At 39.6% G+C, this 13,447-nt stretch overlaps 1 protein-coding gene across 1 annotated transcript; it reads right to left on the reverse strand.

Moving 5' to 3' along the window:
- Positions 1-9,722: 9,722 nt before the first annotated feature.
- Positions 9,723-13,447, reverse strand: LOC149713608 (uncharacterized). Its single transcript, XM_089844026.1, has 6 exons — positions 12,805-13,447; positions 12,572-12,708; positions 11,319-12,122; positions 10,239-11,250; positions 10,068-10,195; positions 9,723-10,022 (listed from the first exon to the last, which is right to left on the reverse strand). Exons 1-6 carry the CDS (start codon positions 13,445-13,447, stop codon positions 9,723-9,725), a joined length of 3,024 nt encoding a protein of 1,007 aa, XP_089700152.1.

Below are 13,447 nucleotides of genomic sequence, written 5' to 3' on the forward strand. Positions count from 1 at the left end.
GGAAAATTCATACCAAGCCGCAAATTGAGCTAACGTTACTGCCTCTAAATCATCTGGCCTTTGAACATAATGGTCTAACATTCCAGAAGCGAAAACATCCAAACTATCTTTGGACAATTGTTCAAGCTCAAATTTGCTTTTGAGAATATGAACACGATTCTCGGGCACATTTGTATTAACATAAATGCAAGCCCGGCTACACCTGGAGACTGGAATTTGTAAAGCGCTATAAGCCGCTTCCTGCGCGCTTACCTCGTGCGCGTTCAAAAACTGATTAGCAATCACCTTCAACTTTTGCTTCACCGTACATTTATCTGACTGCGCTCGTTTAGCGGCTTCACGCAGAAGCATTGACATACCACGCTGAGATTTCCCTATATAAGACACGATATACATAACCAGAGCGTAAGGATCAAGAACAAACTGAATGTCCATATTCGCTTGCCAGAGGCGCAAAGTGCACGGGTTGTACGGATTAACCCTAGTATCTTTAGGGTGTCTTTTCAATAAAACCACTTTCCTTTTGAGATCATACGTAATGGCTTTAATATAATCATCTTCGGTTATACGCAACTTTTCCAACAACTCCTCAAAACTATCTACCCACAATTCTTTTTCTTTCGATTGCAAAAGCTCATGCAATTTCTTGGAATTGTTCTTACACTTAAGTTCTTCGTCAAGAGTACCGGGTTCTCTTAAACTCGGATCATAAATAATAGTTCTAGGCATGGGAGGAAATGGAATTCCAAAACGACAAACTGAACTATCATTAACCTTCTTCCTACACGTAGTCGTGTGTTTCTGCATTTGCAATGACGTTAACAAATCCCCATTATCATCGTTCAATTTACCAGCGCAAGAAATAACTTTATCAATATATTCCTCTACCTCTTTAACATTTGACAAGTCATCTTTAAGCTTAGGCGCATCTTTAATCCATATCAACCCATGTTGATGAGGAGAGCCTCTTTGCTGTATTTCAACCCTGAAGTAATAATCTTCAATAACACCAAGAGGGCCTAGCTTTTGCAGAGCTTTAAGAAGAGCCCGAAAACGGTGGTCAAAATATCTAGCACAAGTAACAGGATCATCCTGAATCAACTTTGCCTTTTCCGAAAAACTTAAATTGCCAATTTCATCATTCGCTAAGCGATCCTGACCCGAAGTCACCCTCAATATGTTCAAAAGCTCAGGCCATTTGCCTTCCGCAGCTGAAAATGTTATAAAAAAGGTAGCCGTACCAAGCTGCCTAATCATAGCCATTAACTCTTTCTGCCTATGCTGCCAATATGAAGGCGAGGACTGCAAATTTTCTAATACTCTAAAACCATCATCCTGCTTAACAATTGAATCGAGTGCACCAGCAGACGATAAAAACCCAGCAGTGTAGTTTGAGCCATCTTTTCTCTTCGTTTTTCTCATACAAACTTGTATGGAATCTCTAACTTTCATAGTTTCCAACTTAACAAAAGTGTAAAACAATTTAGACGGATTTTTAGCACAACGCCTATCAATATTACGAAGCTCCCACTTAGCAATGTCCCCAAAACTACCTTTAACCTTAAGGTCTCTCTTCTGACCCACATAAATACTGGGGAATGACAATTCCTCCGCGTCCTCGTCATAGAGTAAAGACATTGGCGTTTGACCTTCACCAGGAGCAAACTTAACATGCATGGTATTAGTGGGTAGGAAATCAGACAATGACACTAACAACGTGTCTTGATTCCCAACTGGGAATGAGTTAACTTCGTTAGATTCATTCCAAATTTCATCGCTATCATTCTCATTCTCTACATTCATTGACCCTTGTGGGTTTTCACTTAATGTATCACCATGGTTTAACTGACGGTCATTTTCGTCAACAATAAATTCAAGTTCTTCTGGAATTGGATCTAATATATCGCTCCTAACGGTTATCCCATGCTTAATATACAACGGTGTTTTCACCAAAACCTTAAGAGCTTCGTGCATTTTTTTCGGCCTAACAGTTTCATACAAATAGGGTGTATTATATTGCATTCTCCTCATAAACTCAATTTGAATAGTATCTGTTTCACGAGGTAACCGTGGTAACACTGACACTGTAGACTCTACATTTATAGGAACGTTGACCACGTTTCCCTTAATCCCCCTTTGTTGATCACAACCTAACCTTCTTATTTGCATAAAAGGTATTCTTGGTGAAATCATTCTTTCCTCCAAATTAGACAAATTAACTAGTTCTGCTGGAATTTCAGGGAATTCAAATCCATTTTCTCTGGAAAACTTGGGGATTTCGTTCTTTTTCACAGCTTTATTACAAGTACTACATAAAAATACTTTGTCACCTAATTCACGACCGTGAATCCCAGGAACAGCCAAAAGCACTGTAGACTTAACAAAGCTACCCGATGCTTTAAAAAAAAGACCTGAGCACCCTTCACATGGCCACGTTGGACCTTCCTTAATACTTTCAAAATAAGTCTGCTCTATAAACAAAGGATTTGTCCTCCTTTCAGCCATAGACAATCTATTTCTAGAACGCTCTGGGTTTCTAACATTTACATTTTCACGCCTGGCAGCCTTACTCAACTGATTTTTAACACGCTCAGTTTCAACGTACTCCAAATCTTGACGTTTACTAGCCATAGCCAACTGACTTTTAACACGTTCAGTTTCAATGTACTCTAAATCTTGGCGTTTATTAGCCATAGCCAACTGATTTCTAACACGTTCAGTTTCAACGTACTCTAAATCTTCGCGTTTACTAGCCATAGCCAACTGATTTCTAACACGTTCAGTTTCAACGTACTCTAAATCTTGACGTTTACTAGCCATAGCCAACTGACTTTTAACACGTTCAGTTTCAACGTACTCTAAATCTTGGCGTTTATTAGCCATAGCCAACTGATTTCTAACACGTTCAGTTTCAACGTACTCTAAATCTTGACGTTTACTAGCCATAGAAAACTGACTTTTAACACGTTCAGTTTCAACGTACTCTAAATCTTGGCGTTTATTAGCCATGGCCAACTGATTTCTAACACGTTCAGTTTCAACGTACTCTAAATCTTGCCGTTTATTAGCCATACTTAACTGGTTCTTAACTCTTTCGCTTGCTCTATACGATTCATCCAGCCTTTTAACTCTCTTGCTCAGTATACCAACTTGGTGTTCCCTTTCACGATATGACTCATTCTCCCGCTTTTTGGCCATTGATCGCGCCTCTTTCATTCTATACTCTTCATTCTGTCTCAAAATTCTCATTCTCTCTAACGGATACACATTACCATGAGACGTACAAGGTAATTGTTCATCGCTCGCTACCATTGTCGAACTATTTGCTTTATTACTAACTAAATTCATAGGTTCATCGTCAGTAACCAGCTCTGAGTTTACAAAAGAGCGATCTGAACCAGAACTACCGTGGCCGACTGGCGACGCCATAGAACTATCAAACATATTAGGACTGGACGTTCTAGCACCGCTCCCTTCACCCTTAGCTTTTTTCTGAGCTGCTAAAACTCGTCTCCTTTCATTTTCTCTCTTTTTTAACTCTGGATCCGACCTTTTTGCCCTCATCCTTTCCCTAGCTTTACGCTTTCGCATTTCCTCCTTACTCTCAACATTATCTTCCTCCATTTTACATACAAAAATTCAAATACTCACAAAAAGAAGCGGCAAAAACCTGCTGGCTCTTTAAAACCACTTAATTTCACTTAATCTCCAATTTTCAACAACAATAATATACCGGTAGTTTAATTGACAACCTACTAGCATAGAAATTCTCATTAAGAATGGCTCCCGCGGAGTAAAAAGGTCAATTTTCAACTAGGTGGGCGTTATCTCATCAGATTTGAAAAATATCATTTTTATTTTTTCGGACTGTTATCTAAAGCTAGGTGGTTTTAGGTCAAACAAACGAGGAGTGTAAACACAATAGTGGAAGCTTTAGTCATATTCAAAACATAAATATCAATTTTAATCTCTTAAATTTGCTTTAAAATGTTTATTTTGGATTTTTCTAAAGCAATCTTAGAATCAAAGCTCATAAAATATTTTTTAACAAAGAATAAATGTTAAATATTCTTATTAATAATAAATCAAGAGGATTAAAAAATGTCAGTTTAATTTAAGCTTTTATCATTATTACATTCTACAGCTACACTACTCTTACACAAACAAGGAGTATAAACCCATTAGTGGAAACAGTATTTTTATTCAAATATGAAACATTCCCGCTTATATTTATCATCTCTGGACATTGGTAAAAATTAACTCCATTACTCCTAGGTATGCACAGGATTTTAGTCCTTTATAACTCAAATTCATCTGATTATGTTTTAAAAAAATGTTTCCTTATCATTGTGGTGTTTCGGGACGGTAAAAAATATTTAAATACGCCGCTTATAAAATATATAGTTTCAACTTCTTAATTCTTTAAGAAAAGAAATTGAAAACACCCAAGGAGTATGAACAGAGGTGTGGAAGTTTCAAAAATGGCCGCGGATTGAAAACATCTTTCTAATAGTGTACCAACAACGCGAATGTGCATAAAACAGGGAAACACAACCTACCTCACTTACGATAGTTTCGCACTTACCAACCGTTACCTCTCTAACTGAGACAGTGACACAACAAACTGCATTTGTTATTTATCCTAATTCAACTCCTCTACTCCGTCTCCATTAACATCAATACTCGACCTATTTTAGCTTTCTAGAGTTTCCATGATTAGTAATACAGTGGGCTAAATTCTTAAATACTCGCTCTGTATTAACTATGAAATGTGTACAGCGTATCGACTTTATACGCAATCTTCATTACTCGTCCTATATAAACTTTGACTATTAACATCAATACTAGACCTATTTTAACTCTCTAGAGTTTCCATGATTAGTAATACAGTGGGCTAAATCGTTTATAGAAACGTTATTCTATTATCATTTGAAACTTGGCTAATATAGACATTTTAAGTGCAGCATGCACCCTTTGTTTCGCCCTACCCAATTAGGTAGAATATAAGGATGTCGAACTACAGTTAAAAGCAAGAACAACCGCAATTGCGAAAACCTTTGGTGGATAACTAACCCTAGGGAGGCTAGACATTTCTCGTAACCCTAGCCGATCGCCGCGAATGTCTTAAACCCCACGATGACGATGGAGTTAGAAGCCAATGAGGCAGATTGGTGTCTATGTGGAATAGACGGAAGACCAGTAGATGGTGGAAATTAGAAGCCAGTATGTACAGACTGGTGTCCAAGTGGGATGTACAATGACCAGAAGATGGTGGTGATTAGAAGCCAGTATGTACAGACTGTTGTCCGTGTAGGATGGACAAAGACCAGAAGATGGTGGTGTGAGAACTCAAGTAGAGGAACCATTTCCGTGACTGTGAATGCAGTTCGGAAATGGCGAACACGTTTGCTCCGATTTGGAAACTGCGAACCCGGTCACGTGGGTGTAACAACAGACACACACACAGACAGACAGAAACGATCGTAACAGCACCTCTCCGTGACATACGTCACTCGGAGAGGTTATAAAAGTCTGTTACTACTGCCAGTTTACCATTAGCTCTTTTACTATTCTAATTGCCACCATGTTCTTTTCTTCTATTATAAAATCTTAACCTGATTATTTAACAGTGTATTTAACTTTCGGCTCAGTCTGAACCGTTGATGTCTCTTCATTTCAGACACGAAAATCAGAGCCCAAAGTTTACTTCACCTCAGGCCTCAATTATTTACTCTTTGTTTCACTAAGCCTATTGCGGATAATACTTGATATAACCGCCCGAGTCTAGGTCTTAGTTTTCTTCATGAAATCCCTAAACCAAGGATTATTCTATATACAGATGTAGTATAGCTTAAGTTATATATAAACAGCCATTTCAAATAACAATATTAAAAACAATCTTTGGAATATCAAAATGAAACAGAGCTTTAAAGCTACAATAGTACTAAATGCATCATAATTACGAAAAATACTTCCACATATTCACTTTATAGTATGAAAAAAGGGAATATTAAGGTTCTGTATGATTTCTTAACACATCAACACAAGGCTAACTGCTAACGCGACGCACAAGTGTAACAATGGACGGACACACACAGACAAAAACATAGACTGCTTTTTAACTCTTTCCGTATTAATTTTGAGTTGAAAAACAGGATTATCTTAAATATTAAAATAAATATAATTAATATTAAATATTTTCTTCGTTAGTTGTTCGCCTTATTGAGCGTTACATCGTTTTGATAAAGAACAATTAAAAATTCGTGAAAGACTTGACTAATATTGGCGTTTGAAATGAAGCATACGCCGGTTGCTTCGCCTTACTCAGATAGGTAGTATATAAGGGTGTCGAACTACAGTTAAAAGCAAGAACAACCGCAATTGCGAAAACCTTTGGTGGACAACCCACCCTAGGGAGGCTAGACGTTTCTCGTAACCCTAGCTGATCGCCGCGAATGTCTTAAACCAAACGATGACGATGGAGTTAGAAGCCAATGAGACAGATTGGTGTCTATGTGGAATAGACGGAAGACCAGTAGATGGTGGTGTTTAGAAGCCAGTATGTACAGACTGGTGTCCAAGTGGGATGGACGAAGACCAGAAGATGGTGGTGATTAGAAGCCAGTATGTACAGATTGGTGTCCAAGTGGAATGGACGAAGACCAGAAGATGGTGGTGATTAGAAGCCAGTATGTACAGTTTGGTGTCCGTGTGGAATGGACAAAGACCAGAAGATGGTGGTGTGAGAACTCAAGTAGAGGAGCCATTTCCGTGACTGTGAATGCAGTTCGGAAATGGCGAACACGTTTGCTCCGATTTGGAAATTGCGAACGCGGTCACGTGGGTGTAACAACAGACACACACACAAACACACAAACACACACACAAACAGACACACACGATCGTTACAGAACCTCTCCGTGACATACGTCACTCGGAGAGGTAAAAAGTGCGTAAAAAAGGTCTTTCACAAATAGGCCTAGGGGGCGTATAAACTAAACAGCAACAACGCTCTACAGCTACACTAATCTTACACAAACAAGGAGTACTATAAACCCACTACTGGAAGCGGTATTTTTATTCAAACGTAAAACAATTTCGCTTAAGCTTAACATCTCTAGACATCGGTAAAAATGTCTCTATCACTCCTAGGTAACTGTATGCACAGGATTTTACGACATTATAACCCCAATTCATCTGATTATGTTTTAACAAGGTTAAATCTAACTGGGAGTAAGATGAAAGGAGTAGAAGCTTATCTGTCTTAGGAAATATGAAATTTTATCTTATCAGTTCGTTAAATCATAAGTTTATAACGAAAAAACGCGGAAGGGGAAAACGAGCAGACAACAGCGATTTTTGGGGGTAGAAGGTTAAGAGCGCCATCTGTCGTCCGTGCCAAAGTTGAACTTCCACTCGAAACGCAATGAGAAAGTGGATAAAATAATGCCATCAGCTATGTAACTGCGTCGATATATTTAACGACTTAACCCATGACATGCCCATAACACTGGCTTCTATGAATCCTATTTATTCTTGGATGCTAGGAAACTTGATAGACGTAACAGTCTGTACCAAGTACCCAAGCATCCTTCAATAAACGCCTGGCAACATTGTGGTACGCATGGTACAACTAAAAAATAGGATGTGCATCTATCTTTCCAGTCACTCCAAGTCGTTAAGCCCTCATTACAGAGGATTTGAAACTCTATCGTAATTCCAAGTGTCTCGAATCTCTACGTTCCTGTCCATTATGAACAGTGCTGAGAGAATGATACATCAGAAAGAGCCATTCAAATCGAATTGCCGAAAATATTATCCATATTTTCATTTCATATAACAGAGAAAACAAATTATTATGGTTCTGAGAGGAGCTTTCCATTTTGGTTGTTGTTCTCAAAAATATATCGCAATGCACGGGCCTAGATAGATACAGGGGGCAATGTAGGAAATATAACGCAATGCACGGGCCTAAAAAGATATAAGAGACAATGTACGAAATATAACGCAAAGCACGGGCCTTGATAGATATAGGAGGCAATGATTTAACGACTTCGGTACTTGGGTTTATCTTTAATATTTAAATAAATATAATTATTTTTAATTATTTTAATCGCCAGTAAATAACTTTAAAAATAGTTAAATCGTTTAAAATAAAGTTGTTCCTATTATCTTTCGAAACTTTGCTAATATTGACGTTTAAAGTGAAGGGTACCCCTCTTGCCCGCTTTTTTTCAAATTTTGGGGTATATATACGTTTCGATTCCATTACAATAATAGATAAAAACGCATTCGCGTGAACCTTTGGTGGAAGCCCTGCCATTGGGAGGCTAGACGTTTCTCGTAACCCTAGCCGATCGCCGCGTATATCTTGAAACCAAACGATGACGGAGGAAAAGAAGCCAGAATGTACTGACTGGCGTCCATGTGGAATGGACAAAAAAGACCTGAAGATGGTGGTGCATTGAAGCTGGTGTCAATGTGGAATTGACGAAGAACAGAAGATGGTGGTGCATAGAAGCTGGTGGCAATGTGGAATTGACGAAGAACAGAAGTTGGTGGTGCTTGGAAGCAAGCACGTACAGACTAGTGTCCATGTGGGATGGACAAAGACTAGCAGATTGTGGTCCTTAGAAGCCAGTTAGTAAAGACTGGTGTTGGTAGATGAATGACCAAATTTCCGTGAACCGCGAACGCGTTCCGGAAATCGGGTATTTGTTTGCTCCGATTTGTAAACTGCGAACGCGGTCACGTGGGGTCTGACAGACAGACACACACACACACAGACAGACACGGCCGATGTAATACCTCTCACGTGACATACGTCACTCGGAGAGGTAAGAAATTAAACTCGGAACTGAACTGATTATATAAGGTACGATTTTTGAATTTCCCGCCGACAGTTCCTTATCATGCTGATAAGGAAGTAAACAAATAAAGCACTTGGAATTCGGAAATCAGTCCCTTCTCTGTAAGAGTTGTGACTTATCAATCATTGATGGTACGATAAATTTTGTTTAGGAGAATAAGTGCATTTTTGGTAGACTGTATGTAAAGTGATGTAATCAATCCCTTAGTGAAACTTTGAACGGAAATAGTGAAGCTTTGAACGGAAATAGTGAAGCTTTGAACGGAAATAGTGAAACTTTGAACGGAAATAGTGAAACTTTGAACGGAAATAGTGAAACTTTGAAAAGAAATAGTGAAACTTTGAACAGAAATAGTGAAACTTTGAAAAGAAATAGTGAAACTTTGAAAATAAATAGTGAAACTTTGAAAAGAAATAGTGAAACTTTGAAAAGAAATAGTGAAACTTTGAAAAGAAATAGTGAAACTTTGAAAAGAAATAGTGAAACTTTGAAAAGAAATAGTGAAACTTTGAACGCAAACTGTGAAACTTTGAACGGAATGGTAGGCCGGGCCCCTCTCTCCTCCTCGTACATGAAAAATGAATAAGAGTAGGAAAAATTTGGAGAAGAATACTTTAACATAATTATAATTATATTTATTTTATTTTCAACAGCATTCAAAAATTTATATAAAAAAAAGCAAAAAAAAATAGCAAGTTTACAAATATTTACATATACAAATTTACACGAAAGATATTTAAAAAAAAAAGTTATAAAATTCTAAGATATTAAAGTTACACAGTTCTAAGATATTTGAAAAAATAATTTACATAAAGCGAGAAACCGGGCTATGCCACGGAGGAAAACTCGCTTTTATAGATCCCTAATTTTAAAATGTCCTAACGAGTAAGTAGACACACCGTCGATGATGTATCGCTTGTCATCGCACGGGTTCAATGCGAGTTTCTTTTGGGTGACGGAAAACAGTTCATGTTTCAAACTCACAATTCTTTTCATCTCTTCCACGGTGAGTTTACGTTGAAGTAGGCATTCCTTGTAGTCGGCATGACGAATCTTCTTCTTAACCACACGACGACAAATTCCCTTCGCCGTCTTCTTTTCCCCTTTCGACGACAAGATGGAGTACATCTTCGGACGGAGTCCGCAGAACTCCTGAATCGGTACTCCATTAAGCTCGTCTTTGAACTAGCCGAGAACCTTCTTGTTCTCCTCGCTGAACAAGGGATGGTCTCGAGGGTAATCGGAGAAGTCGTACATCTCCTTGTTTTCGGCAAAGTCTCGGGGCAGATCGTCGGTGAAGATTTGGTAGGTCAGGGAATCTGTGTCTGTGAAGAGAAGCTTGGCGGCTTCCCCATATTTAGCTCTCACGGTGTTGTAATGGAAATCGGTCCAAGGTTAAGGATTTCTTCAGTTGGTGAATTCCAACTAGGTCGTTCTTGAAAACTGTAAACCTTTCGAACGCCGGAGAACTCGCCTTCTTGATTGCCATCTCCCGGGTTTGCACAAGGTCGAAATTTATGCGGTTACGTAGATTCTCCATCGTCTTCCCGAACACAGAGTTGTTGCATAGTTTGAAGAAATCCTTTTCGAACGCGTTAGCGGCCATCTTCCGCTTCTCCGTGTTAAACTCGATAAAGGGTTTTAACCAAGCCCCTTGTTCAAACGTGAGAATACGGTGAACCTTCCCTAATTTCATACCTTTAGCGAGGTAGAACTTTAGATTTCGGTAATGGAGCACGTATTTTTCTCTGTTATAAAGCGAGGGGACTAATTTGGGAAGACTATCTTTAATTTTCAGTTTTAATTTGTTCAATTGATCTATTGAATATGGAGATAGTTCGCCGGCGGTAACAACACGTCTTTCAGGGGCGAGGGGGAGACAATTATGCTCTACGTGTAAACTGTCCGGGTATTCAAGATCCACCTCTAGAATGAAACCCTGAGGGTCATCGTCGGGTTGGTTAAGAATAACTTCTCTGGTGAAATCTTCACATGGCTGCAACCATCGGAAACCCCTCATAGGTAAATGGTGACACATTACTGTTCCATAAAGATTGTTACAGTCCAGGTAAGTGATGTAGGAACTAGGTTTCGAAGCGTCGTAGGTTTCAGGAAGATGTTTGTTATTCGCCTCAGCCAACCTGTGGGTTATCAGAGAAACTCCTCCCCTAATTCCCTTCTCGATAAATAGGTGCATATCAGGGTCTAAAAGAAGTTCTAATTTAACTCCAGTCATACGTAAAGCGCTCTGCCAAGCAAAACCGGGACCGGTAAAGGCGTGAGCGCAGTCTAATTTGTAATATTCCAAGCACATGGCTCGGAAGTTTTCAAATACGTCAGCCAAGAGTAAAACGTCGGTTTTGACGTATAAATCATGGTACTCGCCGAGGTTAGCGATCCTGAATTTTCCCAAACTGTTTGGGCTTGGGAATAATCCTCGTCACTAACCTTTTCATCGGTGAGCGAGTTGAAAAAAGCCTCCTTCGGTGGTAATTCCGTCTCGTCAAATTTCTCCTCGCGATCGAAATAGTCATACGGGTAGACTTGTTTCCTCAGTAAATGCTCCACTTCGTCCGGTTTGAAAACAGAATTTAGGCATTTGAACTTGTCCGCACCTCCCTTGGCCAAGTTAGAAACGAGGGAGTCGAGCGAGGCTGGCATAAACCTGATAGAGTCTAGAAAGCGTAGATTTCCCAGAGAAAACGAAATGTAAGTCTCGGAATTCGTCGGGATACACTTAATTTCTTGATGTTTAAAGAGTCCGATTTTGTCCATTATCAAGTGAGCATCATAGCGGGATAGGTTATGCATGAACACCGGAACGAATTTCAATGTCTTCAACTTGAGGTTACAGGTATTATGAGCCGCTCCTCTGTAGGACCCATCTGTATGGTCGTGGTCCCGAACTTTGCAGTTATCATGGGTGAACGCCTTCCCGCATAGGTAGCAGACTTGGGCTGATACAAATTCCGTCATTTCCGAGTTTGTCAGGTTCATGGGTACGTTGGCTTTTATTTTCCCCTGGATGATTTCATCTTCACGAATAAGGTTTTGTAAAAACCTTTCCGCCGCGTCCATTCCTCTGTACGTCACTGGTTTTGACACTGAACCGTCTTGTCCAACGATGAAGTAGCTGAACCCGCAGGCAACGTGTTGGGAGGTTTTCGTGGAAGAAGAGAGGGTAGCGTCCTGATCGCATCCCTGTATTTTACTTAAGATTGACTCGAAATCCGCGTAGATGACGAACTTCACCTAATGGAACAGAAAAATTGGAAACATTTTATTCCATGGCACACTTTATCGCGCGCTTCTTATGTATTAGTAAAACCAAAAGAGGATGACAAAACTTACTTTTTGCTACCAGGCGATGTTTTTGAACTCTAGGATGGGCTCCTTGACAGGCATTTTGATTTTCTGGGGGTCGTGTAAGCTACACTCTTTGACGTGCTCTTCATGTCTTTGCTCTGAGCCGAAGCCGGAGAAACGATGCAGACAATAACGACAGTAGAAGGCTCTACCGTTATGTGCGGTGAATGACGATAGAAGCCGACTCAAGCTACGAATCAAACAAAAATGCTTCTCAGCCCCCTGAGATAGTAGCAGCAGATCTATTTGACGCGCATCGTCGACCCTGTTCGAGCTCACATAAAGGGGGAAAACTCATCCTCATAACCATAGATGCTAACTGATAAGTTATTAACCTGTTCAAACCTTTCTAAAACAGCTACATTAACTTGTACAGGGAATGTGATTCCTGTCAATTCTAACTCGTTTTGAAAAGGGAGATAATTTTCTACGCAATTCGGGTTATTTCTAAAATTTACAGGATGTAAATGAGCTAAAATTGACCATAGAAAACACTTATTATCATGGTTTTTAACATTAAGAATAGCTTTCTTAGACACGAGTTTTTTGGGGGTTTCGAAATACGTACCCCCGTGTAAAGGCATATATGCAATTATGTTAATTTGTAGAAACATAATTCTATCTAATGACCAACCGCTACCTTGCGCTTCAAACTCTTCCATTAACCGTTTTAATGTTACTATCCCCTGATCTATTTGTCCCGGAATAACGTCGGGGGTTAAAATAATAAGATTGCGCGTTCTATGGTATATTAGAGTTTCTACATCCTGTTCCGAATTTCCCAATTCGCGCGTATAGCGAGCCCTAACAGTCAAATACCATTTAATCCCTCTATCTTGAGCTAGTTTGTTTCTTAAGTAATTTTCTATGGCGGCTCTATGTCTACCAATGTAAAGTTCCGTGCTAGTTTCCACGACTGCCGACGTAAATCTAGCGCAGAAAATCGCATTACGCAATACGTTTAACTCCTCCAATTGATCGAGAAGAGGCTCGACGGGTGTGGTAACCATGGGTTGAGGTTCGTCATTGGCTCGCTTGGTCTCCTCCCTGTCCATCAGGGCCTGTAAGGCCTGGTTTTCCTCACTGGTTAGATCGTCCAGTTTGTCGGGATCGTGAACTTCCTCGTGGTCCATCAGGGCTTGTAAGTCCGGATTTTCCTGACTGGTTAGATCGTCCAGTTCGTCAGGATCATGAACTTTCCCTTGGTCCAT

Source organism: Phalangium opilio, unplaced genomic scaffold (assembly GCF_054372755.1).
Source record: "Phalangium opilio isolate 3A_F unplaced genomic scaffold, DU_Popi_V2 ptg000009l_1, whole genome shotgun sequence".
Classification (NCBI taxonomy): Eukaryota; Metazoa; Arthropoda; class Arachnida; order Opiliones; family Phalangiidae; genus Phalangium; species Phalangium opilio.

Coding starts and splice junctions, on each gene's coding strand:
- LOC149713608 (XM_089844026.1), bottom strand. CDS start 13,447: ATGGACCAAGGGAAAGTTCATGATCCTGACGAACTGGACGATCTAACC. Junction 10,196..10,238: donor CCGATTTCCATTACAACACC/GTGAGAGCTAAA, acceptor TTCTCTTCACAG/ACACAGATTCCCTGACCTAC. Junction 10,023..10,067: donor TCAGCGAGGAGAACAAGAAG/GTTCTCGGCTAG, acceptor GTACCGATTCAG/GAGTTCTGCGGACTCCGTCC.